The following is a 22,980-nucleotide window of genomic DNA, read 5'->3' on the forward strand; positions in this document are numbered from 1 at the left end:
TTTGGTTATGAGTTAAGAAATATTATTAAATTATCATTTTACCTTTTATTTTAACATAAAAAACTTAACAATGTTAATATTTTTGTTATTTTTTAAATTTTGGAGGAATTTTTGTTATTTCATCGTACCTCAAGGTCTATGTCTTTAACCCTCATTTTCTTACTTTACAATTTTCTTATGAGTTAATGCCATTAATCCCCATAAGGTTTGATATACTAACAAAATCCCCTTAAGATTTTAAAAATAACAAAATTTCCTTTGTCATTAACGAACTATTAGTGAGTTTTTCAAATTATACTGTTATGAGTTAGTAAATATTACTAAATTACACTTTTACTATTTTAACACCTAAAACTTAACGCATAGGAATTTTTATTATGTTTGAAACCCTAAAACTTAACGGATAGGAATTTTTATTATGTTTGAAACCTTAATCCCCCTAAGGAATGATTGATATAATAACAAAATCTCATTGAAGTTTCCGAAATAACATAAATCCCCCTAATGTTAATCAGCTATTTGTAAGCCGTTAAAATTTATACTATTGTGAGTTAGTGAATATCACCAAATTGTCCTTTTACCGTTTATTTTAATACATAAAACTTAATAATAAAGATAATTTTATTATTTTCAAAATCTTAAGGGAATTTTTGTTATTATATTATACCTCAAGGAGATTAATGTTTTTAACCAAAAATATTTGATTCCTTCCTTTGTCATTTATAACATAAAAATTAAAGATGTCATATGGGTTTTATAAGGGTTAAGGACAAGTTTATCATTAAAGTTGAATTTGAATTTGAATTTAGACCTAGACCAACCTTAGCCTCTTTGGATTTATCTATATAATCAATTATTATTAAAATATAAAACAATACAATATCATTTTGTAATGTATATATAAGAGTCAAATAAATAATTGAACTTATATGAACTCATACATACATGTGTCTTTACTTTGATTTAAAATAAGTAAACAATAGTCTAATTCAAAGTTGGCTATGCTTTATCAAAATCAATAAATTATTTGATGAAGATTATGTTATTAGTTTGAAAGTCTTTTGTCATCTTACCTAAATATCATACAACTATATGATATTAATATTATATTTAGGTAGGACGCTTTCAAATTTAAATTTTAAACTAAGAATAGAAAATGATGTTAATGGGCCTTAGAAGCTTTGAAGAGTGTCAAATCAAAAGGCCCACTATTTGCTCTATGTGAGATCATTTAATATTAAATACGTTCGCTGTTACTAAAAAGTGTTAACGTCTTTTATTTATCGCAACTAAATTTTTGACCATCAAATACCGATATTACTAAAAGTACATTGATACATGGAACCGACATATTTGATATAAGAATATCGATAAGATAATGTTGAGACTTATAATGACACTATTGGCAATGTAGTAATAAATTCTTCTAATCTAATCAACCCTTCAACCTCAATAATGTATCATATTTTTTTAATAAACTTTGACTCTTCTTCACCCCATATCGATATTGAATAGAAGGAGTTGCTTTTTTGCCACCGTAATTTTGAAAACCAATGTTGAAATGTCCTTCAAAAGTAAGTAAATAAATCTGAAACATATAAAATGCAATTAATCCGATTGTAAAACAAGCTATATATTATTGCGAAAATAGGAGAATACAACTAACTATCGTTAAGAATTTCGATCTTTGGACCAAAAACAAGCAAGAATGTGTTTGTAGAGAAAAGAAAGTGTTTGAGATGATGAAAAGGTATCAGGTTTTAAGTTATTATATAGGGGAAAGTATAGAGTTTTGCTGTGCATGATGTGTACTGAAAATGTGATGAAAATAATAGTTTTTTACCTACCAAAAACAAGCAAGGGTGGTCATTGTTGAATGTGTTTAGATCTAGCCGATCATACACCGATCTAACTGTTGACGATGGTTTTATCTTGACTGTCATTGATGACCATGACAGTAAAAAATCTAACCTTCAATGACAGCCAAATGACGACCATATCTTAGATGCTTACTTTGGGATATTTTATGAAAACCATCCTTATACTTTCAGATAATAATAATATGATTTTTTTTTTCTTTAGTCTCATGCACAAAACATACATTGTAAGATTAAAGGGAATAGAAAATTAAGGAGTAAAAGCCCAAATTAGAGAAAATAAGGTTTGTTGAATATGTGGGGTTTGCAATGTGGGGCTGGGTTGGTTGATGGTGAGAGATTTGTGGCGGAGGAGGAGATGCAGTGGCAGAAATAGGGTGGACAAACACAATGGGTGAGATGGGACGAGGAGGCACGACACTGCAAGATGGAGGAAATAGGGTTGGGAGGTAGTGAGATGGAGGAGATAGGGTGGAGGAGGTTGCATAAATATTGTGGAGGAATTACGACTTTTGGGGAGTCAAAAGAAAGAAAGAGAATATAGGGTGCGTTTGGTTTATTATTTTGGATATGATTTTAGGAATAATATTGGGTAGTTGGATAAGGGAGTAAATTTTAAAAATTTCTAAAAAATCCCATAGGTTTGCTAATTTAATTAAACACCCCAATATATAAATTTTTTGTAAAATGACAAAAACACCCCACCACCCATAGTGCTAGATTCAAGCCACCATCGTCGGAATCTGGTTGGAAAATTGTGTTACAACACAAACCGGTCGGATATGTGTAGTAACGCATAGATCTGGCCAGATCTACGGCCAGATCTACAGCTAGATGTGGCCGTTGACGGCCACAAAAGCCCATCGTTGGCCATCGTTGTCTGTCAACGATGGTCATTTCTTTGGTGGTTGCTGACGGCCAGATCTGGCCTTTTCAGCCAAATCCACAGTGGATTTGGCTGGAAAAGGCCAGATCGGTGAATTATCGGTCAATTCGGTCGAGATGTAAGCCGTTGTGATAGATTGTGGCTACCACCAACGGTAGTTGCCGGAATCTGGCGAGAATGGGTGGGTAGGGGTGTTTTGCTAATTTTTAAACTTTTTTTTGGGGTTGTTTAATGAAATTAATAAACTTAAGGGGTCAAAAAATAATTAAAAAAATATAGTAATATTTCTGGAATAATATGTCAAACAATATTTGGAGAATAGGATTAGGAATATGGATAAAAATAGGAAACCAAACGCACTCATAATTTTTTAATATTGTAAGATATAAAAACCAAGTCAAATCTTAGGGTAAATGAGTCATTCTACGTTATTGTGTGATGGAAGTAATAACAGAGCTTTACGGAAGGGTAAAGCCTAATATTTATTTATTTTATTATCTATCTATTTATTGAAGAAGTCAAAGCAACAACGCCCTCAATATGTATGCTTCTGAGATAGAACTTCAAAAATTAGCTTCTCAAGGTTTTGGTACGAAGAACCACCGGGTGCAGCAGCCTCTTCTGCCTTCATCTGCCACTCGACGGCTCGCTTTTTCATTTTTTTACCCTTTTCTCCCTGCATCAATTCACTCACAAGCTTCGTTACTTCATCTCTCTTTACATTATTATCAATCTCCAATCCAATACCCCATTCATTACAAGCATACATACAGTTGGTCTGCTGTTCAGCAAAAAATGGCCAACAAACCATTGGTATTCCATTGCATATACTTTCAATTGTTGAATTCCATCCCATGTGACTTAAAAATCCTCCTATTGATGGGTGGTTTAGCACTTTCTCTTGCGGACACCAACTTGCTAACATGCCTCTGTCCTTGGTTTCAGTGAGAAACTCTGGTGCAAGAACTGCTGAGTCACCAGCAACAAGATCGGGCCTTATTATCCACAGAAATTGCATTTTGCTATTAGCTAGTCCCCAAGCAAACTCAATGAGTTGTTCTGGAGTCATTACAGTGATACTTCCGAAATTTACATACACCACAGAGCCGGGTTCCTTCGAATCGAGCCATTCTACTGTGTCAAACTGTTCTTTCCACAAACTCAGATCGAAATTTAATTTTCCATCCGCAATCTGACGGGTAAGCAACGGAAGGGGACCAATGGTGTAAATAGGAGGCAGCAGGACTGAGAGGGCATCCAAAACAGCTTGTTCCAAGGAGTCAAACGTGTTCAAAACGATGGCAGAAGCCTTGGAAGCTTTCTGAATTTCCCTGATGATGTAATTGACCATGATGTCATTTGCATCTGTAGTTCTAATGAAAGCCGGAAAATCCCGTAAACGAATACTTTTCATCCCCGGAATCCAGTCTACAGTAGTTTCCAGATACTCGTTGGTGAGGTAGCTAACATCTGTTTAGGAAGCCAAACAAAAAAAAAAAGTTCACTATCAAGATATTAAAGCATCGTTCTTGAACTGAGAATCTATCAATGAGAAATAAAAAAGCTGAGACTTTGGTTGTTAATCATTTAGTATCATACCTTTAAGCGGTGTTAAGCCTCTTTCAACAAGAAGATGGAGCTGCGTATAGCATAGAAGGCCACAGGCGCTCGGTGTCCAGAAAAGTACATCAGGGATTCCGAACTCTTCAGCAGCATCGACAGTGAAGGCCATGGAACCATCTGAGACAATACAAGTGACGGGTGGGACTTTGGAAGATGAAGTATCATTGAGTTTACGAATAAGATTGCAAAAAGGGGCAAAGCAATACTTGGAGGTGGAGTCACAAAGAGAAGGAGTGTCTTGGGTAACATCGGCGTCAGAAAAAGGAAGACCGTCCGGGATGGTTTCAAAGCGAAAGTCAGGCAGGCCTTCAAGATGGTTGGTGCCCCTTGAGTTGAGTAAACGTCTATGATTGTATTCAGTGTTGACAAAGGTTATGTGAAAGCCTTTCAAGTGAAGGAGTTTTGCCAGCTTGAGAATTGGATTAATGTGACCTTGAGCTGGATATGGAATACAAACAGCGTGAGGTTTATCAACTACTGACTTCAAATCCATCTTTGTTTTTCTAAATTTCTTTTGCGCTGAGACAGTAAAAAATGGGGCTCGCTGAACCGGAAAAGACAATGCCTAGGTTTTATATAACACAGGTCAGGGCAGCCTGCGTTGGATTGGTTTTGGTGTATACGTACATATGTTGAAAATGAAGAAAATCATTTAATTAAATACTCCCTTGATGTTTGTAACCAGAAGAAATTGTTGGTGCCGGCCGAGAGAAAGATTAATAAGCAACAATATAATAAATATATTGACTTATTATTGGACCGCAACTCCTGTTTGACAAACGTAGTGCACCTATAGATAGTTGTAAAAAGTCATTGTTTTATAAGGAGTGTCAATAGGAGAAGAGGTGTTTTTTCAATTTGAATAATTTTCTTTATAAATAATAATATAAAATGTGACTAATATCGTATTTAAAAACTAAATAAATTTAAAAAAAAATTATGTTTATATCTCCATAGAAATGAATCGTTATTAATTTATGTTGACGTTCGAAACATCATAGGCGTAGATTTTGGTCCTTTCAAGCTAAGCACTCTGGTCCCAACTTATCGTGCATGATTCTCTCCTATGCACATATAAAATAGGTTAAAGGGGATTAGTGCAGGTGCCATTGACGTTAAACTTCCAACGCCTAAATCAGATGAGCTTTTTTCGAGTTTTGAGGACGACCAGGTCACAAGAGGTTAACAAAAATCAATTTGGCTGATATGCAAATGTTTATTAAGGGTTGTTGTCATACATTGAATATGTCAGCACAACAATTTGCTTCATAGAGAATAGTTGATGGAGTTTGGGAGCGTTAATTGTTGAGTGTCTCTTTTGCCCCCCTAATGCCTTAATTGTCAACTTTGCATGCCTTAGTATGAGAAAACGACATATTCCCACCCAAGGTTTGACAAAATCCCAAGTTGGTACCCCAAGTTCTATTTATTCCAGATTCTTACCCTTAAAATAACATTTTTAACAATTTTTAGGATAGTGAGGGTGTAATTACCATAATACCCTTAACCCTAAATTAATAAATTATGCTTTAACCCCTAAATTACAAAAATTATAATTAACCATCTTATTTTCAAATTACTTCAATTACACCCTCAATGACTGCACACTGTCTCGGTTTTCATTGGATCTGGGCTGTTTTCGATGGCGGCGAACCCCCTGGTCACCTCCATCACCTTCCCCATCGTCCATCGTCCAAAACCCCTCTGGTTCTCTACTCATTGGGCCCTCCAATTGCTGGTGCCGTTAGACTTAGGTTTTCGTCGTTGTTCACTGGATTTCGATCGATTCCGACGACAAAAATCCAATTGGACATCACCACTGCAACAAGCGTCTCCAAATCTACAAACCCCTATGTCCCCAGCAATTGTTTAGTGGCCATTCACCAGTGGAGATCGACAAAAACTAGCCGCATGTGGCGGCTGTAGTGGTTAGCGATCAGCGAGTGATTAGGGGTTGTGAAGGATGAGGTTTTATAGAGGGGAGGATAAGGGTTCAAATGGTGGTGACAAGGGTGATTTTGGGTGGAAGAATCGTCGGAAAAGGGCAAAAAACATCGGCAATGATGTTGGCTAATGTGCACTAGAGCTTTGTTAGGGGCGGCGATCTACTAATGTGCAAATGACCAATTTACCCCTGAGCCGTTATATCTAACCATTTTTTGTTACTTTAAGGGTGGGAATCTGGAATAAATGGAACTTGGGGTACCAACTTGGATTTCATCAAGCCTTGGGTGGGAATATGTCATTTACTCCCTTAATATTAGCCATTGTTCTTTCCTATGGTAGATAAACCATGATCTTAGGTAAACCACCTAAGTGACTCTATTTGACGGTCTGAGCCCTTCGGCTTGAGCTCCTTGGGATATCAAATGGGGTCTTGAATCATTGGGCCGATTTTGAGCCTTGAGCTTCCCCTTTGGTTCCAGGTCGAATCCAATTCATTTGGAGCCTGCCATTTGTCATTTCTTGAGTCTGTATTCTCCTTTAGGCCCTCTTTCACCTATTTCATTATTTGGGCTGATTAGGTCCTTGTATGTTTTACCATCTTGCCCTTTAGTACATTTACCCCCATAACACTATTTGAGTCTTTTTAATTTTTTTTCCTAGCTAGCTCTCTGTACCACTTTAAAAGGGTCAAAGTTGTACTTAAAAAAGTTAAAAGAAGAAAATTAGTTTACAATCATGTCACACCAACCCTCCTCCTTTGAACTCATAACCGCTACCATGAAATAATAAAAATACTCTTAACTATTAATGAATTGTTAATAAATCTTTAAAATTTATTTGGTTATGAGTTAGAAAATATTATTAGATTATCATTTTACTGTTTATTTTAACATAAAAAAACTTAACAACATTAATATTTTTGTTATTTTTGAAATTTTGGAGGAATTTTTGTTATTTTGTTGTACCTCAAGGTCTGCGTCTTTGACCCTCACTTTCTTACTTTACAATTTTCTTATGAGTTACTCCCTCCGTTTTCTTTTAATTGACGTTTTAGGTGTGGGTACAAGTTTTAATAAAAAAGAAAAATTCTCTCTCTCACCATTTTTTCCCTGATTTTGCAGGTGGGAGAGACTTTGAAAGTGGGAAACATTCTTGCTTATTTAAATAACATTTTTAACAATTTTGTCTTATTCATTTGTTTCTCCCACCAACTTCATCTGTTTCTTTTCTTTTACATTGCTCCAGTTCTTTAATTTTTTTCGTCCCTCACTCATTTCTGTTCTTTTTGATTCTGTTCGGTCAGTCACCATGGTCGAACAATGTAATAGTAGAGGTGTACTTGGAGAAATTGATTTAAATGTTCTTCCAACATTAGAAGCTACGAATGAAGTTGATGACATAACCGAGAAAGTTAATACACATGTGAGTCGAAAAAACCTTACAAATGAACAAAGACAAGCAATTTTTGAATCTCTATTGAAGCAAAGTGTTAATGGACAATTGAAGAAAAACACTACATCTGAGGTGGCTCAATTATTTTCAATTAGTATGCGTACAGTCCAACGCATTTGGCAACGGGGAAAAGAAAATGAAGTTATGGATTCTAACACTAATGTATCTAGCAGAAAGGCACTCAATTGTGGGCGTAAGCATCTTGAAATTGACGTCAGTCAATTTTGAAATATTCTATTGCGAAGAAGGACGTCACTGAGGTCTTTATCTGTTGTCACAAATTTGTCAGTGACAACATTGTTTAGGCGATTAAAAGAGGGCTCCATACATCATCATTCAAATGGTATAAAACCTTTATTAAATGTGGAAAACATGAAAGCTAGAATACGCTTTTGTTTATCGATGATTGAACATGGCAACAACCCCAGTTGTTTGAGGTTTGTAACCATGGAAAATATTATTCATGTTGATGAGAAGTGGTTCTACATGACAAAGCAGTCAGAGAAGTATTACCTCCTGCCTGACGAAGACGAGCCTTTACGCACATGTAAGAGTAAGACTTTTATTACTAAAGTCATGTTTCTGGCTACAGTGACATGCCTAAGGTTTGATGAATCAAGGAATGAATTATTTTCTGGAAAAATCGGGATATTTCCTTTCATAAATAAAGAACCTGCAAGGAGGAGTAGTAAAAATCGTTTTGCCGGAACCATGGAGACTAAAACAATCAATTCTATCAATAAGGAAATTTATCGATCTTACATAATTAAGAAACTCTTGCCGGCTATCCGAGATAAGTGGCCAAGAATTGATGCAGGAAGTCCAATATTTATCCAACAAGACAATGCGAAACCTCATATTGGTTTGGATGATGAGTATTTTCAAAGTAATGCTACTAAGGATGGCTTCGACATACGTTTGATCTATCAACCAACGAATTCTCCAGATATGAATGTTCTAGACCTTGGTTTTTTTAATGCGATACAGGGACTACAATACCAACAGGCACCCAACTCTATAGATGTGCTCATAGAGGCTATTCAGAAGTCATTTTATGAATACTTGCCAAAAAAATTGAATCATACGTTTTTAACTTTACAGTCATGTATGATTTCAATTTTGAAAGCCAGAGGTTCGAACAAATATAAGGTTCCGCACATGAAAAAACACAGTTTGGAGAGACAAAATTGCCTTCCTAAGCAGTTAGATGTTGACCCCGCGTTAATTGGAGAAGCAATTGCTCAATGTCAATAAGTGTTACAATTGACCTATTTAGTATTGAAGACTATTTTTGTTTTGTCCATGATGTTCATATGGGTTCTAATAAGATATTGTCTTTTAGGAGTAGTTTGCGTTTCATTTTGATTTTTTTTTTTTTTTTTGCTGTAAAGAAATTCTACTCCAACATACAAGAAAAGAACTTGTTCTATTTTGTGATATAAGCTTTTATTATGGTAATATATAACAAGGTGCCAAAGCTGTACACTACACTTTCTTGTGTCACTCTGCCTACCAAAAGATGCACATATAGAAAATCATCTTTACCTTAAACTGAGATCGATGATATTTAGATAATGAAGTAAACAACCATATACAAATCTAATCTTTTCTGCAGGTCCTATGAAGAACAACCTGCCAAGAAGAAACCTAAGAAGAGAAAATCAATGGAGCAGGGACTAGAAGGCGAGAATGATGGTGATTTAATTCCCAAATCAGAAAATACGGGGAGAGGATGATGGTTTTGGATGAATTTTAAAATTTATATCTTGAAATTGAAATCTGACATACTTTATATATTTCAAAATGTTTCAGGTCTTTTGAATAGATTGTCTGAATCTAATGTGGAATCTTCCCCTTGAATGATCGATTTTATTTTTGGCATGACCTACTGCATCATCATATGGCATTACAGTCTGAAGTTCTTAATAAAAGTTGTTCAAGTTTATAACATTGGAAAATAGTTTCTTTTCTACTAGGCATTAGGTATAAAAAAAACAACATTTTATTTATCTGTATGCATTAATCTCAATCTAGAATTACTTATTTCACAATCATATTATTGTATGGTATGTTGGCATTTCTGTAAACTGTCAAATGTTCAGTTTCATTCTTATGCACAATCCCTTTTACAATGGGATGTGATTGGCTGCTTTGAGTATACTTAGACATTGATCTGTTGATTTGTTTTTAAATTTTGGAGTCTAAAATGCAGAGCTATTTAGGAATTATCTGAAGCAGATAAGAGAGGAAACAAGTGGGAGACTGTAGAGTGTTACATATAGACCCAATGGCACTCCAAATAAATGGTGGTTGGCATTTTCTAAGAGGAAATTCATGAACATCATTGTTCCTTGGATATATTGTTGTATATCCAATCAACTGGTATCTGCCTGACGAATTCTTCTTATGGTAAGTTGTAAAAATTATGTTGCAGATCATTTGTAATGATAAACTGTGAAAAATCTTTTTGTTTGTTTGTGGTTGCATTGAAACTTCTACATGAAATATGCATTTCTATATTATTCAAATACATTGAATGAATTTGCTGAACCTTCATAATGGATAAGTAAAGAGGGATAAGCTAATGAATTTTCATTATATAGTCTATACATGGACAAAAAAAGGCCGGCAATAAAAAAAGCAAGCCATCTAGGCACAAATTAAACTACACAGTCTGTACATAAAGGTTTGCAGCCAAAAAGTGTCAAAATTCCAGCCACCTTAAGGAAATCCAACAAAAGCTTCAATCCCCAACTAGCAGAAAAACCAAGACTCACCACAGCAAAACTACTGCAAAGCACACACCCTTGGGTCAGCTACATGCCCTTCTCAACATCAAAGGCCCCGCAGCATAGGCTAAAACAAAACATAGGCAAAAGTCACAAAAATTAAGCCACAAACGCAAATTTGACATCACAAATTTGACAATAATGCAACAGCATCACAAATTGATTTTGACAAGAAAAAAAAACATCACAAATTTCTAAACTCAAATCTACTACGCAACTGCCACAAACGCCCATTTTCTCCCATGGACACCACTCAACCAGACTAGTCCACTCTCCCTGCACTTCTCCTCAACGCCATTGCTAAACGCCTCGCCACACGTATAGACATCTTCTCTTTCCGTGCTGTCTGTAACTCATTCAAGGATTTTCCTTTCCCATCATCTGTATCGTCACTCTCCTCTCAACTCCCTCAAGAAACTTCAGCCTTTGTTAACAGCCGTGTGGACTGGAAGGAAACCCCAAAAGCTCACGAGTTCAAGGCTGATTTTCTAGGGCTCAAGAAAGAGGAAGTGAAGGTGGAGATTGAAGACGATAGGGTGCTTCAAATAAGTGGAGAGAGGAACATATAGAAGGAAGACAAGAAAAAGAGAGAAAAGATGGAAGCAGAGACAGATTAGAGAAAGAAGAAGTGGCGATGGAAAATAAGGAAGAGATGAGAAGAGGGGAAGAGATAAGATAAAGATAAAAATTAAAGAAGACAGAGGCAAAAAGTAGAGAAATGACAAGATGGAATGGAAAGAGAGAGGGATGATAAAAAGTGGAGAAGGCATGATGAAAGGTGCAGACAAGACAAAGGCAGAACGACTTTAATTTTGAAAATTTTAAAAAGTCTTAAAACGACAATTAAAAGGAAACGGAGGGAGTAATTACATTAATCCCCTTAAGGTTTGATATAATAACAAAAATCCAATTAAGATTTTAGAAATAACAAAATTTCCTTTGTCATTAATGAATTGTTAGTGAGTTGTTCAAATTATATTGTTATGAGTTAGTAAATATTACTAAATTACGCTTTTACTGTTTATTTTAACACCTAAAACTTAACACATAGGAATTTCTATTATTTTTGAAACCTTAATCCCCCTAAGGTATGATTGATATAATAACAAAATCCCCTTGAAGTTTCCGAAATAACATAAATCCCCCTATTGTTAATGAGCTCTTTGTAAGCCGTTAAAATTTATATTGTTGTGAGTTAGGGTCTACTTTGGAGTTTTTTTTTTTCCACTGGTTTGAAGGGTTTTTAATTAGAATAGTTTTGAGGTGTTCTAAAATTATTACTTGTTAGATTTTTTATGCACTGGTTTTGACTGGCTCAAAAACTCCCTAGAACCAGTGTAGCGTATTTTTAAGGGATTCATAAAACACCCCAAATCAGGGTGGTTTGGTTGGTTTTAAAATTTTATTCTACAAATACCCTATCCACTACAAAACTATCTCAATTATATCTAAAAAAAAAAATTTTACCATATTATGTGCATCTCTAACCATATTAAATATAAAATAATTTTAAGCAATCATCCAAAAAAAAAATATTAAAATCTCACTTCTAGATGCTTTCTTAGAGAAGTGGAGCTACAATTTTTCAATCATTCTAGATGTTGCAAAGAATGACGAAAAAGGATAATGAGACTTTATCACATTTGAAGTTATAAAATACTAACAAGTAGAAAACAAATAAAAAACTTTAACCTTGTAATTGAAAAAACAAAACTCCCAAGAATTAGTTGAAGTTGGGTATTTTTATATGCATATATGTAAATTAATTGTCACGACTGTTGGAAAATAAACTCCCAAGCACAAGTTAGATGTTTTAAAAACTGCTACTAAAAACCTCTCAAAATCGCTACGGTGGATTACCCTCATAACCGCTACCATGAAACTCTCAAGCAGACCCTTAGTGAATATCACCAAATTGCCCTCTTACCGCTTATTTTAACACATAAAACTTAATAATGAAGAGATTTTTATTATTTTCGAAACCTTGAGGGAATTTTTGTTATTATATTATACCTTAGGGAGATTAGTGGCTTTAACCAAAAATATTTGATTCCTTCCTTTGTCATTTATAACATAAAAATTAAAGATGTCATATGGGTTTTATAAGGGTTAAGGACAAGTTTATCATTGAAGTTGAATTTGAATCTGAATTTAGACCTAGACCAACTTAGCCTCTTTGGATTTATCTATATAATCAATTATTATTATTAAAATATAAAACAATACAATATCATTTTGTAATGTATATATAAGAGTCAAATAAATAATTGAACTTATATGAACTCATACATACATGTGTCTTTACTTTGATTTAAAATAAGTAAACAATAGTCTAATTCAAATTTGGCTATGCTATATCAAAATCAATAATTTTTTTGATGAAGATTATGTTATTAGTTTGAAAGTCTTTTGTCATCTTACCTAAATATCATACAACTATATGATATTAATATTATATTTAGGTAGGACGCTTTCAAATTTAAATTTTAAACTAAGAAATAGAAAATGATGTTAATGGGCCTTAGAAGCTTGTAGAGTGTCAAATCAAAAGGCCCACTATTTGCTCTATGTGAGATCATTTAATGTTAAATACGTTCGCTGTTATTGAAAAGTGTTACCGTCTTTTAATTATTGCAACTAAGTTTTTGACCATCAAATACCGATATTACTGAAAATACATTGATACATGGAACCGACATATTTGATATAAGAATATCGATAAGATAATGTTATGAGACTTATAATGACACTGTTGGCAATGTAGTAATAAATTCTTCTAATCTAATCAACCCTTCAACCTCAATAATGTATCATATTTTTTTAATAAACTTTGACTCTTCTTCACCCCATGTCGATATTGAATAGAAGGAGTTGTTTTTTTGCGACCGTAATTTTGAAAACCAATGTTGAAATGTCCTTCAAAAGTAAGTAAATAAATCCGAAACATATAAAATGCAATTAATCCGATTGTAAAACAAGCTATTATTGCGAAAATAGGATAATACAACTAACTATCATTAAGAATTTCGATCTTTAGACCAAAAACAAGCAAGAATGTGTTTGTAGAGAAAAGAAAATGTTTGATATGATGAAGAGGTATTAGGTTTTAAGTTATTATATAGGGGAAAGTATAGAGTTTTGCTGTGCATGATGTGTACTGAAAATGTGATGAAAATAATAGTTTTTTACCTACAAAAAACAAGCAAGGGTGGCCATTGTTGAATGTGTTTGGGTCTAGTTGATCATACGCCGATCTAACTGTTGACAATGGTCGTATGTTGACCATCGTTGATGGCCAAATGACAATAAAAAAACTAGTTTTCAATGACGGCCAAACGACGACCATATCTTAGATGCTTACTTTGGGGATACTTTATGAAAACCAACCTTATACTTTCAGATAATAATAATATGATTTTTTTTCTTTAGTCTCATGCACAAAACATACATTGTAAGATTAAAGGGAACAGAAAATTAAGGAGTAAAAGCCCAAATTAGAGAAAATAAGGTTTGTTGAATATGTGGGGTTTGCAATGTGGGGCTGGGTTGGTTGATGGTGAGAGATTTGTGGCGGAGGAGCAGATGCAGTGGCGGAAATAGGGTGGACAAACACAATGGGTGAGATGGGATGAGGAGGCACTACACGGCAAGATGGAGGAAATAGGGTTGGGAGGTAGTGAGATGGAGGCGGTTGCGAAAAATATTGTGGAGGAATTACGACTTTTGGGGAGTTAAAAGAAAGAAAGAGAATAGAGCCCATTTAATATTGTAAGATATAAAAACTAAGTCAAATCTTAGGGTAAAAGAGTCATTCTACATTATTGTCTGATGGAAGTAATAGCAGAGCTTGACGGCAGGGTAAAGCCTAATATTTATTTATTTTATTATTTATCTATTTATTGAAGAAGACACAGCAACAACTCCCTCAATATATATGCTTCTGAGATAGAACTTCAAAAATTAGTTTCTCAAGGTTTCGGTACGAAGAACCACCGGGTGCAGCAGCCTCTTCTGCCTTCATCTGCCACTCGACGGCTCGCTTTTTCATTTTTTTACCCTTTTCTCCCTGCATCAATTGACTCACAAGCTTCACTACTTCATCTCTTTTTACATTATTATCAATCTCCAATCCAATACCCCATTCATTACAAGCATACATACATTTGGTCTAAAAAATGGCCAACAAACCATTGGTATTCCATTGCATATACTTTCAATTGTTGAATTCCATCCCATGTGACTTAAAAATCCTCCTATTTATGGGTGGTTTAGCACTTTCTCTTGCGGACACCAACTAGCTAACATGCCTCTGTCCTTGGTTTCAGTGAGAAACTCTGGTGCAAGAACTGCTGAGTCACCAGGAACAAGATCGGGCCTTATTATCCACAGAAATTGCATTTTGCTATTAGCTAGTCCCCAAGCAAACTCAATGAGTTGTTCCGGAGCCGGGTTCTTTTGAATCGAGCCATTCTACTGTGTCAAACTGTTCTTTCCACAAACTCAGATCGAAATTTAATTTTCCATCCGCAATCTGACGGGTAAGCAACGGAAGGGGACCAATGTTGTAAATAGGAGGTAGCAGGACTGTGAGGGCATCTAAAACAGCTTGTTCCAAGGAGTCAAACGCGTTCAAAACGATGGCAGAGGGCTTAAAGTTGGGTTTCATAATTAGGTTCTTATTCTAATTTCCAAAATTTAATAGCTTGCACTTCAAACCTTGTACTAGGGGTGTAAACGAGCCGAGCCGAGCCGAGCTATTGGCTTATCGAGCTCGGCTCGTTTACAACAGTGTCGAGCTCGAGTTCGAGCTCGAGCCTGACGAGCCTCAAAATTGAGACTCGAGCTCGAGCTCGGTCGAGCTCGAGTCGAGCTCGAGCCGGCTCGATAACGAGCTCGCGAGCCCTTGTCGAGCTTGAGCTCAAGTCTCAATTTTGAGGCTCGTCAGGCTCGAGCTCGAGTCTCAATTTTGAATTAACATCCAATGTTGAATTAACCATGATAGTTCCGAGCATTACAAATAGTCTATTACCTTACAAAATCAAAAAACAGTTCTGAATATATACAAATAACATTCTTAGGAGTACATATACAATCCACCAATCAAAATCACTATCCACCAGTAGGACTGTAGTAGGCATGAGTTCGATGAAAACCACAATTTCCCCCTGCCTCTAGAAAATGTTCAATTTAATAAGTATTTTTTAAGATAACTATGACAAGAAAAAAATACGTATAATCATGAAACAAAAGCAAAAGGAATAAAAGTTTTACCTATGCATGCCTCCTACCACAGTCAAATCATGCTCTAAATCCCAGAAACTTACGGGATAGGAAGGTTGATCTCCAACGGTTGCTGCTCTTCCTGAAAATGACAAAGGAGGAGTATTTTAAGTTTAGTTAATATAAATATAAAGTAATAACTAAATTTAATAAAAACAATATTCAATATAAGTATGTAACCTACTTTACATCCTTTCTTCACCCCATTCAATGTCCTGCTCCAGTCACATCCACATAAGAGCATCTCCACCGTGTTGGGAGCCAACGACGATCGGTATGTGTCAATAACCCTACTGCCGGCGCTGAAAGTAGACTCAGAAGCAACCGTAGTAATAGGAATGGCTAATATGTCTCGAGCCATGATAGACAAGATAGGGAACTTTGTTGAGTTAGCCTTCCACCAGGTCAAAGCATCAAATGTCGTAGCATCCCCAACACATTTATGGCATCCCTCTCCAAGGTAACAGTCTAACTCCGATTTCGTTGGCTCAACCGTCTCAACCCCATCCAGATACTCACTAAAATCATCCCAATTTTCCGCCATCTCTGCCGCTGCCCCTGACCCCTCACCAACCTCCTGAATTGCACCCCCTGTAGATGCAGAAGCGCAGGCAGCTGTCGATGCTTTACTGGCATCAACATACTCCCTATATACCTCATACAAGGCATCTCGAACAATATCCATATTTGCCCGCGATTCAGCCTGAGAATACATCTTAGGGAACGCCCATTCAATTACCCTCATCTTCAATCTGGGGTCCAAAATAGCAGCCACACTCATCAATAGATTACATTCTCCCCAATATTTGTCAAACTTTTCTTTCATTTTCCAAATCATGGTCTGTATAAACTGATCTCCATCCCGACTCTTACTATCCAACATAATTTTTATTGTACAAACTTGTTTTAGAAACAAGTTTGATGTCGGATAATCACTCCCTGATATCAGATTCGACGCAGCACTAAACACCTTCAAAATAGGACAAATTTTCTCAACTTTATCCCAATCTTCCTCCTTGGGACAATAATGATAACTCAAATCCCTCTCCTTCAAACAAGGGAAAACACGCCTAAATTGCATTGCTGTTGTCAACATATCATATGTTGAATTCCATCGCGTTTTGCAATCAAGAATAAGTTTGCGAAATGGCAATCGGCGCTGTTGAACAATCTCTGCAAACACCTTTAGTCTACTCTCCGATGAATTGATATACGACACAGTATCACGGATGTCCTCAATAATGTGTTTAATCTGATAAAGACCATCTTGAACAACCAGGTTCAAGATATGTGCACAACACCTCACATGAAACATCTTGCCACCACATATGAGCTTCCCTATAACTTGGAAATTATCTTTCAACACTTTTACAGCAACATCATTGCTTGAAGCATTATCCACCGATATCGTATGGACCTTAGCTTCAATTCCCCAATCCATCAAACACTTGAAAATTGCATCAGCAATGGCAACACCAGAATGGGGAGGAGGTAAATGAATAAAGTTTAACACCCGTCTATTAAACTTCCAATGATCATCAATCCAATGCCCAGTCAAAACCATGTATTCCATCCTCTGGTTGCCTGAATGCCATAGATCTGTGGTCAGACATATCTCTCAAATAGAAATAAATAACAATTACATAATATTCCCTATTTAGCCTTAACATGACAATATCGAATGCCATCCCAAGTCATTTGTGAACCAAGACAAATAGCTACTACTTTTAAAGGCTTTCGAGATATAAGAGACAGAGACAGACAAGAGTTAACAATGGGCATAAATAGGATTATGAAACTCAAAAGAAGAAATTACATAACATTAGGTGTTACCAGAGCAATATCAATGCTAGTAACGTGAAGCAGCTCATCAGGGCAAACGAGATATCCAAGTAATACCCATTCTTGAAGTTTAAACTAAGGATCGATTAAAGAAAATAAACAACTAAAAAGGAAACACAAATTCAGAATGAAAGATGAAGGAAGGAAGAAGAGAAAGAGATTAAATTCAGAGGGAAATATGAATGTATTGATGATTTTCCCTTGTTTTTCACGTTAATTATAAGTGTGTTTATATACACTTTAGAATGTAATACTTTGGTGTATTAAATTAAAATATAAACCTTACCTAATCTAGTATTAGTCTCTTTCAACTTATAATTTCTTTCTCAATCTCTTTTCTCCTCATCAATCTTGGCATAATAATTTATCACACTGGTTTAAAATCGTTAGATTATTTAGTTTGTAAACTAAATCTCTGATTCAATAATATTTAGCTTTGGAATGTAATGAAACCTTTGCATGAATATCTGATGCTAAGAGTTATCCCATAACCAAATGGTTTGCATTTTTCTAAATAGAAAAATATATATAAGCTTATTTAAATTGTAATAATCTCTATAAGTAGTTTTTAATAGTAATTTAAGCTACCATGATATTATTCAGTTTACAATTCATCCAATATTGGGCGCCCTTCACATGCACCCACCATCAAATATTTAGAACTAATTAATTAATTTTGTGGTTTTACAGATGAATCCTATCTGGAAAATGGCTATTTAGACAGTGTTGTAGACTGGATTCCTGGAATGGAGAACAACACGTATGTAAAGTACTCTAAAATTCTATATGTGCATGATTAATCATTTAATTACAGTTCTATTCCTCGTTACTCGACTTTATTTAATTTTTTTTTTTTATATCATTTGAGTAATGTTTAGTGATTATCATATTTCATACATTTGAAACATAACACAGAAGATTGATTAAAGCAAGGCAATATGTCCACAAAGATAATACCAAACACTTGAAAAATTGAACATGTGGGAATGCATGCGACAAACAGTTTCAACCCCAAAGAAAGACTAGCAAAATTAGTGTATATATATATATATGCATTGACACAGACGCAGCAACAACTCCCTCAATTTATATGCTTTTCTAATAGCACTTGTACAATTAGTTTCTCGAGGTTTTGGTATGAAGAACCACCAGGCGCACTAGCCTTTTCTGCCTTCAATTGCCACTCTACTGCTCGCTTTTTCATTTCTTTACCCTTCTCTCCCTGCATCAACTCACGCACAAGCTTTTCTACTTCATCTCTCTTTACATTATTATTAATCTCTAATCCAATTCCCCATTCATTACAAGCATACTTACAATTGGTCAGTTGCTCAGAAAAAAATGGCCAGCAAACCATTGGCACGCCATTGCTTATACTTTCAATCGTTGAATTCCATCCCATGTGACTTAAAAATCCTCCTACTGATGGGTGGTTTAGCACTTTCTCTTGCGGACACCAGCTAGCTAACATGCCTCTGTCCTTGGTTTCAGTGAGAAACTCTGGTGCAAGAACTGCTGAGTCACCAGCAACAAGATCGGGCCTTATTATCCACAGAAATTGCATTTTGCTATTAGCTAGTCCCCAAGCAAACTCAATGAGTTGTTCTGGAGTCATGACAGTGATACTTCCGAAATTTACATACACCACAGAGCCGGGTTCCTTCGAATCGAGCCATTCTACTGTGTCAAACTGTTCTTTCCACAAACTCAGATCGAAATTTAATTTTCCATCCGCAATCTGACGGGTAAGCAACGGAAGGGGACCAATGGTGTAAATAGGAGGCAGCAGGACTGAGAGGGCATCTAAAACAGCTTGTTCCAAGGAGTCAAACGTGTTCAAAACGATGGCAGAAGCCTTGGAAGCTTTCTGAATTTCCCTGATGATGTAATTGACCATGATGTCATTTGCATCTGTAATTCTAATGAAAGCCGGAAAATCCCGTAAACGAATACTTTTCATCCCCGGAATCCAGTCTACAGTAGTTTCCAGATACTCGTTGGTGAGGTAGCTAACATCTGTTTAGGAAGCCAAACAAAAAAAAAGTTCACTATCAAGATATTAAAGCATCGTTCTTGAACTGAGAATCTATCAATGAGAAATAAAAAAGCTGAGACTTTGGTTGTTAATCATTTAGTATCATACCTTTAAGCGGTGTTAAACCTCTTTCAACAAGAAGATGGAGCTGCGTATAGCATAGAAGGCCACAGGCGCTCGGTGTCCAGAAAAGTACATCAGGGATTCCGAACTCTTCAGCAGCATCGACAGTGAAGGCCATGGAACCATCTGAGACAATACAAGTGACGGGTGGGACTTTGGAAGATGAAGTATCATTGAGTTTACGAATAAGATTGCAAAAAGGGGCAAAGCAATACTTGGAGGTGGAGTCACAAAGAGAAGGAGTGTCTTGGGTGACATCGGCGTCAGAAAAAGGGAGACCGTCCGGGATGGTTTCAAAGCGAAAGTCAGGCAGACCTTCAAGAAGCTTGGGGCCTCTTGACTTGAGTAAACGTCTATGATTGTATTCAGTGTTGACAAAGGTTATGTGAAAGCCTTTCAGGTGAAGGAGTTTTGCCAGCTTGAGAATTGGATTAATGTGACCTTGAGCTGGATATGGAATACAAACAGCGTGAGGTTTATCAACTACTGACTTCAAATCCATCTTTGTTTTTTCAAAATTTCTTTTGCGTTGAGACAATAAAAAATGGGGCTCGCTGAACTGGAAGAGACAATGCCTAGGTTTTATATAACACAGGTCAGGGCAGCTTGCGTTGAATTGGTTTTGGTGTATGTGTACATATGTTGAAAATGAAGATCATTTAATTAAATACTCCCTTGATGTGTGTAACCAGAAGAAATTGTTGGTGCCGGCCGAGAGAAAGATTAATACGCAACAATATAATAAATATATTGACTTATTATTGGACCGCCACTCCTGTTTGGCAAACGTAGTGCACCTATAGGTGTAAAAAATCATTGTTTTATAATAAAAGGAGAAGATGTGTTTTTTCAATTTGAATAATTTTCTTTATAAATAATAATATAAAATGTGAATAATATCGTATTTAAAAACTAAATAAATTTAAAAAAAAAATTATGTTTATATCTTTCCATAGAAATGAATCGTTATTAATTTCTGTTGACGTTGGGGCATAGATTTTGGTTCTTTCAAGCTAAGCACTCTGGTCCCAAGAGCCTTCTCGCCAACTTATGGTGCATGAATCATGATTCTCTCCTATGTATATATAAGAGCATCTTTAACGGTGCTCTTTATTATGAAGAACATCTTTTATATAAATAAAGAGTATTTTCGTTAATTTTTAAATATAAATAACATAATTTTTATTCAAATCCAATAGATTCTTTAAATTTAATGAAGATGCTCTTTATTTTTAAGAATGAGACTTAATGGGAGAGCGAATTAATAAATAAAATGTATATGAACTTGTAGTTTATTAATTAAAATTAAGATAGAGAGTGAAATTTAACTCTCTAAATATGAAGAGTCAAACTCACTCTCTAATTTATATTTTAAAGATAAAAAGCATGTTGAACTCTTATTTTTATAGATAAACTATTTATAACAAAGAGTTTAAGTCATATAAAGAATCATTTGGAGATACTCTAAAATATGTTAAAGGGGATTAGTGTAGGTGTCATTGATGTTAAACTTCGAACGTCTAAATCAGATGAGCTTTTTTCGAGTTTTGAGAACGAGCAGGTCACAAGAGGTTAAAAAAGTCAATTTGGCTGATATGCAAATGTTTATTAAGGGTTGTTATCATACATTGAATATGTCAGCACAACGATTTGCTTCATAGAGAATGTTTGATGGAGTTTGGGAGAGTTAATTGTTGAGTGTCTCTTTTGCCCCACTAATGCCTTAATTGTCGACTTTGCATGCCTTAGTATTGGCCATTGTTCTTTCCTATGGTAGATAAACCATGATCTTAGGTAAACCACCTAAGTGACTCTATTTGACGGTCTGAGCCCATCAGCTTGAGCTCCTTGGGACATCAAATGGGGTCTTGAATCATTGGGCCGATTTCAGGCCTTGAGCTTCCCCTTTGGTTCCGGGTCGAATTCAATTCATTTGGAGCTTGCCATTTGTCATTTCGTGAGCCTGTATTCTCCTTTAGGCCCTCTTTCACCTATTTCATTACTTGGGCCGATTAGGTCCTATGTGTTTTACCATCTTGCCCTTCAATAAATTTACCCCCATGACACTAGTTGGGTCTTTTTATTTTGTTTTTCCCCTAATTAGCTCTCTGTATCACTTTAAAAGGGTAAAAGTTGTAATAAAAAAAAAAAGTTAAAAGAAGAAGATTAGTTTACAATCATGTCACACCAACTCTCCTCCTTATGATCCTTTAAACTCTCTGTTATCGAGCCGAGTTTTAGACTAAATAAGCTTGGCTAGATTAAGGGGGAGACGAGTTTCAACTCGAGCCGAGCCAATCAAGTCGCTGATTTTCTAACTCTGCTTGAACTCGTTTAAGGAGAGGGGAGATTCCAGCTTGGCTAGGGAGTCGAATTCGAGCCGGCTCGTGAGCCACTAGAAAACCTGCACTTTTTTTTTTTTTTTTTTTAAGAACTCAACAATTTTTTATTTATGGATGATAATAGCAATCAGCAACAACACTATTAAAATTTTAATTGCAACAATATTAGTAGCAATCAGCAACAACTCTAAAATCTATTATCATTCTGGGAGCTAATTATACTTGAACTTATTGAGTTTAATAAAAATTGAGAATGAAAATCTAAAAAGAAGAAGAACCACTCGAAGCTCGCTGGAAAGATGAATTTTGTGGTTTTTGCTTGTGGTTTGTCTTAGAGACATTAGGGAAGAAGATGAGATTTTTGTGCTGTGTTGGAGAAAAAAGTGGGTGAAGAACGGGCGGTTGTGGTGTAAAGGGGAGAAGAAAAACGAGAGAGAGTTTCGAGGTGAAAGGGAGAAGAACAAGGAGAGAGAGTGAAACTTTCTTTGCACAAGGGTAAAAGATATTAATAAAAATTTAAATATTTATATTTATTTAGTGATTTGATGGTTAACAACAGCCCAAGCTTCAAAGTCTGGAACTAGCTGCCTACACAGTTCCACTTTTTAGGGGTGTCATTGATAGATTTCAAATTTATAGATGTTAGTAGGGGTGTGTTTGTCAATGTTAAAAACTAAAAAATTACATATTGCCCTCTAATCCCGTGTATGCGAGCCTACGAGCCAAGCCACATGCTGCTTGAACTCGGCTAGATTTGTATAACGAGTTTAAGCCGAGTTTTTTT

The 22,980-nt window shown here is 35.5% G+C and overlaps 4 protein-coding genes and 1 pseudogene across 4 annotated transcripts; 1 reads left to right on the forward strand and 4 right to left on the reverse strand.

Annotated features, from left to right (window-relative positions):
* Positions 1 to 3,218: 3,218 nt before the first annotated feature.
* LOC116127029 (7-deoxyloganetin glucosyltransferase-like) lies at positions 3,219 to 4,879 on the reverse strand. Its single transcript, XM_031412695.1, has 2 exons — positions 4,363 to 4,879; positions 3,219 to 4,233 (listed from the first exon to the last, which is right to left on the reverse strand). Exons 1-2 carry the CDS (start codon positions 4,877 to 4,879, stop codon positions 3,299 to 3,301), a joined length of 1,452 nt encoding a protein of 483 aa, XP_031268555.1. The 3' UTR covers positions 3,219 to 3,298.
* Positions 4,880 to 8,232: 3,353 nt separating this feature from the next.
* Positions 8,233 to 9,644, forward strand: LOC116126997. Its single transcript, XM_031412662.1, has 3 exons — positions 8,233 to 8,831; positions 9,401 to 9,480; positions 9,598 to 9,644. Exons 1-3 carry the CDS (start codon positions 8,233 to 8,235, stop codon positions 9,642 to 9,644), a joined length of 726 nt encoding a protein of 241 aa, XP_031268522.1.
* Positions 9,645 to 14,499: 4,855 nt separating this feature from the next.
* Positions 14,500 to 15,240, reverse strand: LOC116126999 (annotated as a pseudogene).
* Positions 15,241 to 15,894: 654 nt separating this feature from the next.
* LOC116127000 (zinc finger BED domain-containing protein RICESLEEPER 2-like) lies at positions 15,895 to 17,418 on the reverse strand. Its single transcript, XM_031412663.1, has 2 exons — positions 16,039 to 17,418; positions 15,895 to 15,936 (listed from the first exon to the last, which is right to left on the reverse strand). The coding sequence occupies exons 1-2, from the start codon at positions 17,416 to 17,418 to the stop codon at positions 15,895 to 15,897; spliced, it is 1,422 nt and encodes a 473-aa protein (XP_031268523.1).
* A 1,238-nt stretch (positions 17,419 to 18,656) lies between these two features.
* Positions 18,657 to 20,413, reverse strand: LOC116127020 (7-deoxyloganetin glucosyltransferase-like). The gene is made up of 2 exons (XM_031412686.1): positions 19,840 to 20,413; positions 18,657 to 19,712 (listed from the first exon to the last, which is right to left on the reverse strand). The coding sequence occupies exons 1-2, from the start codon at positions 20,354 to 20,356 to the stop codon at positions 18,778 to 18,780; spliced, it is 1,452 nt and encodes a 483-aa protein (XP_031268546.1). The 5' UTR covers positions 20,357 to 20,413; the 3' UTR covers positions 18,657 to 18,777.
* Between the last annotated feature and the right edge of the window lie 2,567 nt (positions 20,414 to 22,980).

The sequence above is a fragment of the Pistacia vera genome, unplaced genomic scaffold (assembly GCF_008641045.1).
Source record: "Pistacia vera cultivar Batoury unplaced genomic scaffold, PisVer_v2 Contig188, whole genome shotgun sequence".
Taxonomy (NCBI): Eukaryota; Viridiplantae; Streptophyta; class Magnoliopsida; order Sapindales; family Anacardiaceae; genus Pistacia; species Pistacia vera.

Bases quoted from the DNA above. Each gene is read 5' to 3' on its own strand.
- LOC116127020 (XM_031412686.1), bottom strand. From the start codon at position 20,356: ATGGATTTGAAGTCAGTAGTTGATAAACCTCACGCTGTTTGTATTCCA. The intron at 19,713-19,839 runs GTATGATACTAA...CTTCCTAAACAG, and splicing joins AGGTTTAACACCGCTTAAAG to ATGTTAGCTACCTCACCAAC.
- LOC116127000 (XM_031412663.1), bottom strand. From the start codon at position 17,418: ATGGTTTTGACTGGGCATTGGATTGATGATCATTGGAAGTTTAATAGA. The intron at 15,937-16,038 runs GTAGGTTACATA...TGTCATTTTCAG, and splicing joins GGGTGAAGAAAGGATGTAAA to GAAGAGCAGCAACCGTTGGA.
- LOC116127029 (XM_031412695.1), bottom strand. From the start codon at position 4,879: ATGGATTTGAAGTCAGTAGTTGATAAACCTCACGCTGTTTGTATTCCA. The intron at 4,234-4,362 runs GTATGATACTAA...CTTCCTAAACAG, and splicing joins AGGCTTAACACCGCTTAAAG to ATGTTAGCTACCTCACCAAC.
- LOC116126997 (XM_031412662.1), top strand. From the start codon at position 8,233: ATGGAAAATATTATTCATGTTGATGAGAAGTGGTTCTACATGACAAAG. The intron at 8,832-9,400 runs GTCATTTTATGA...TCTTTTCTGCAG, and splicing joins CTCATAGAGGCTATTCAGAA to GTCCTATGAAGAACAACCTG. The intron at 9,481-9,597 runs GTGATTTAATTC...AAAATGTTTCAG, and splicing joins ACTAGAAGGCGAGAATGATG to GTCTTTTGAATAGATTGTCT.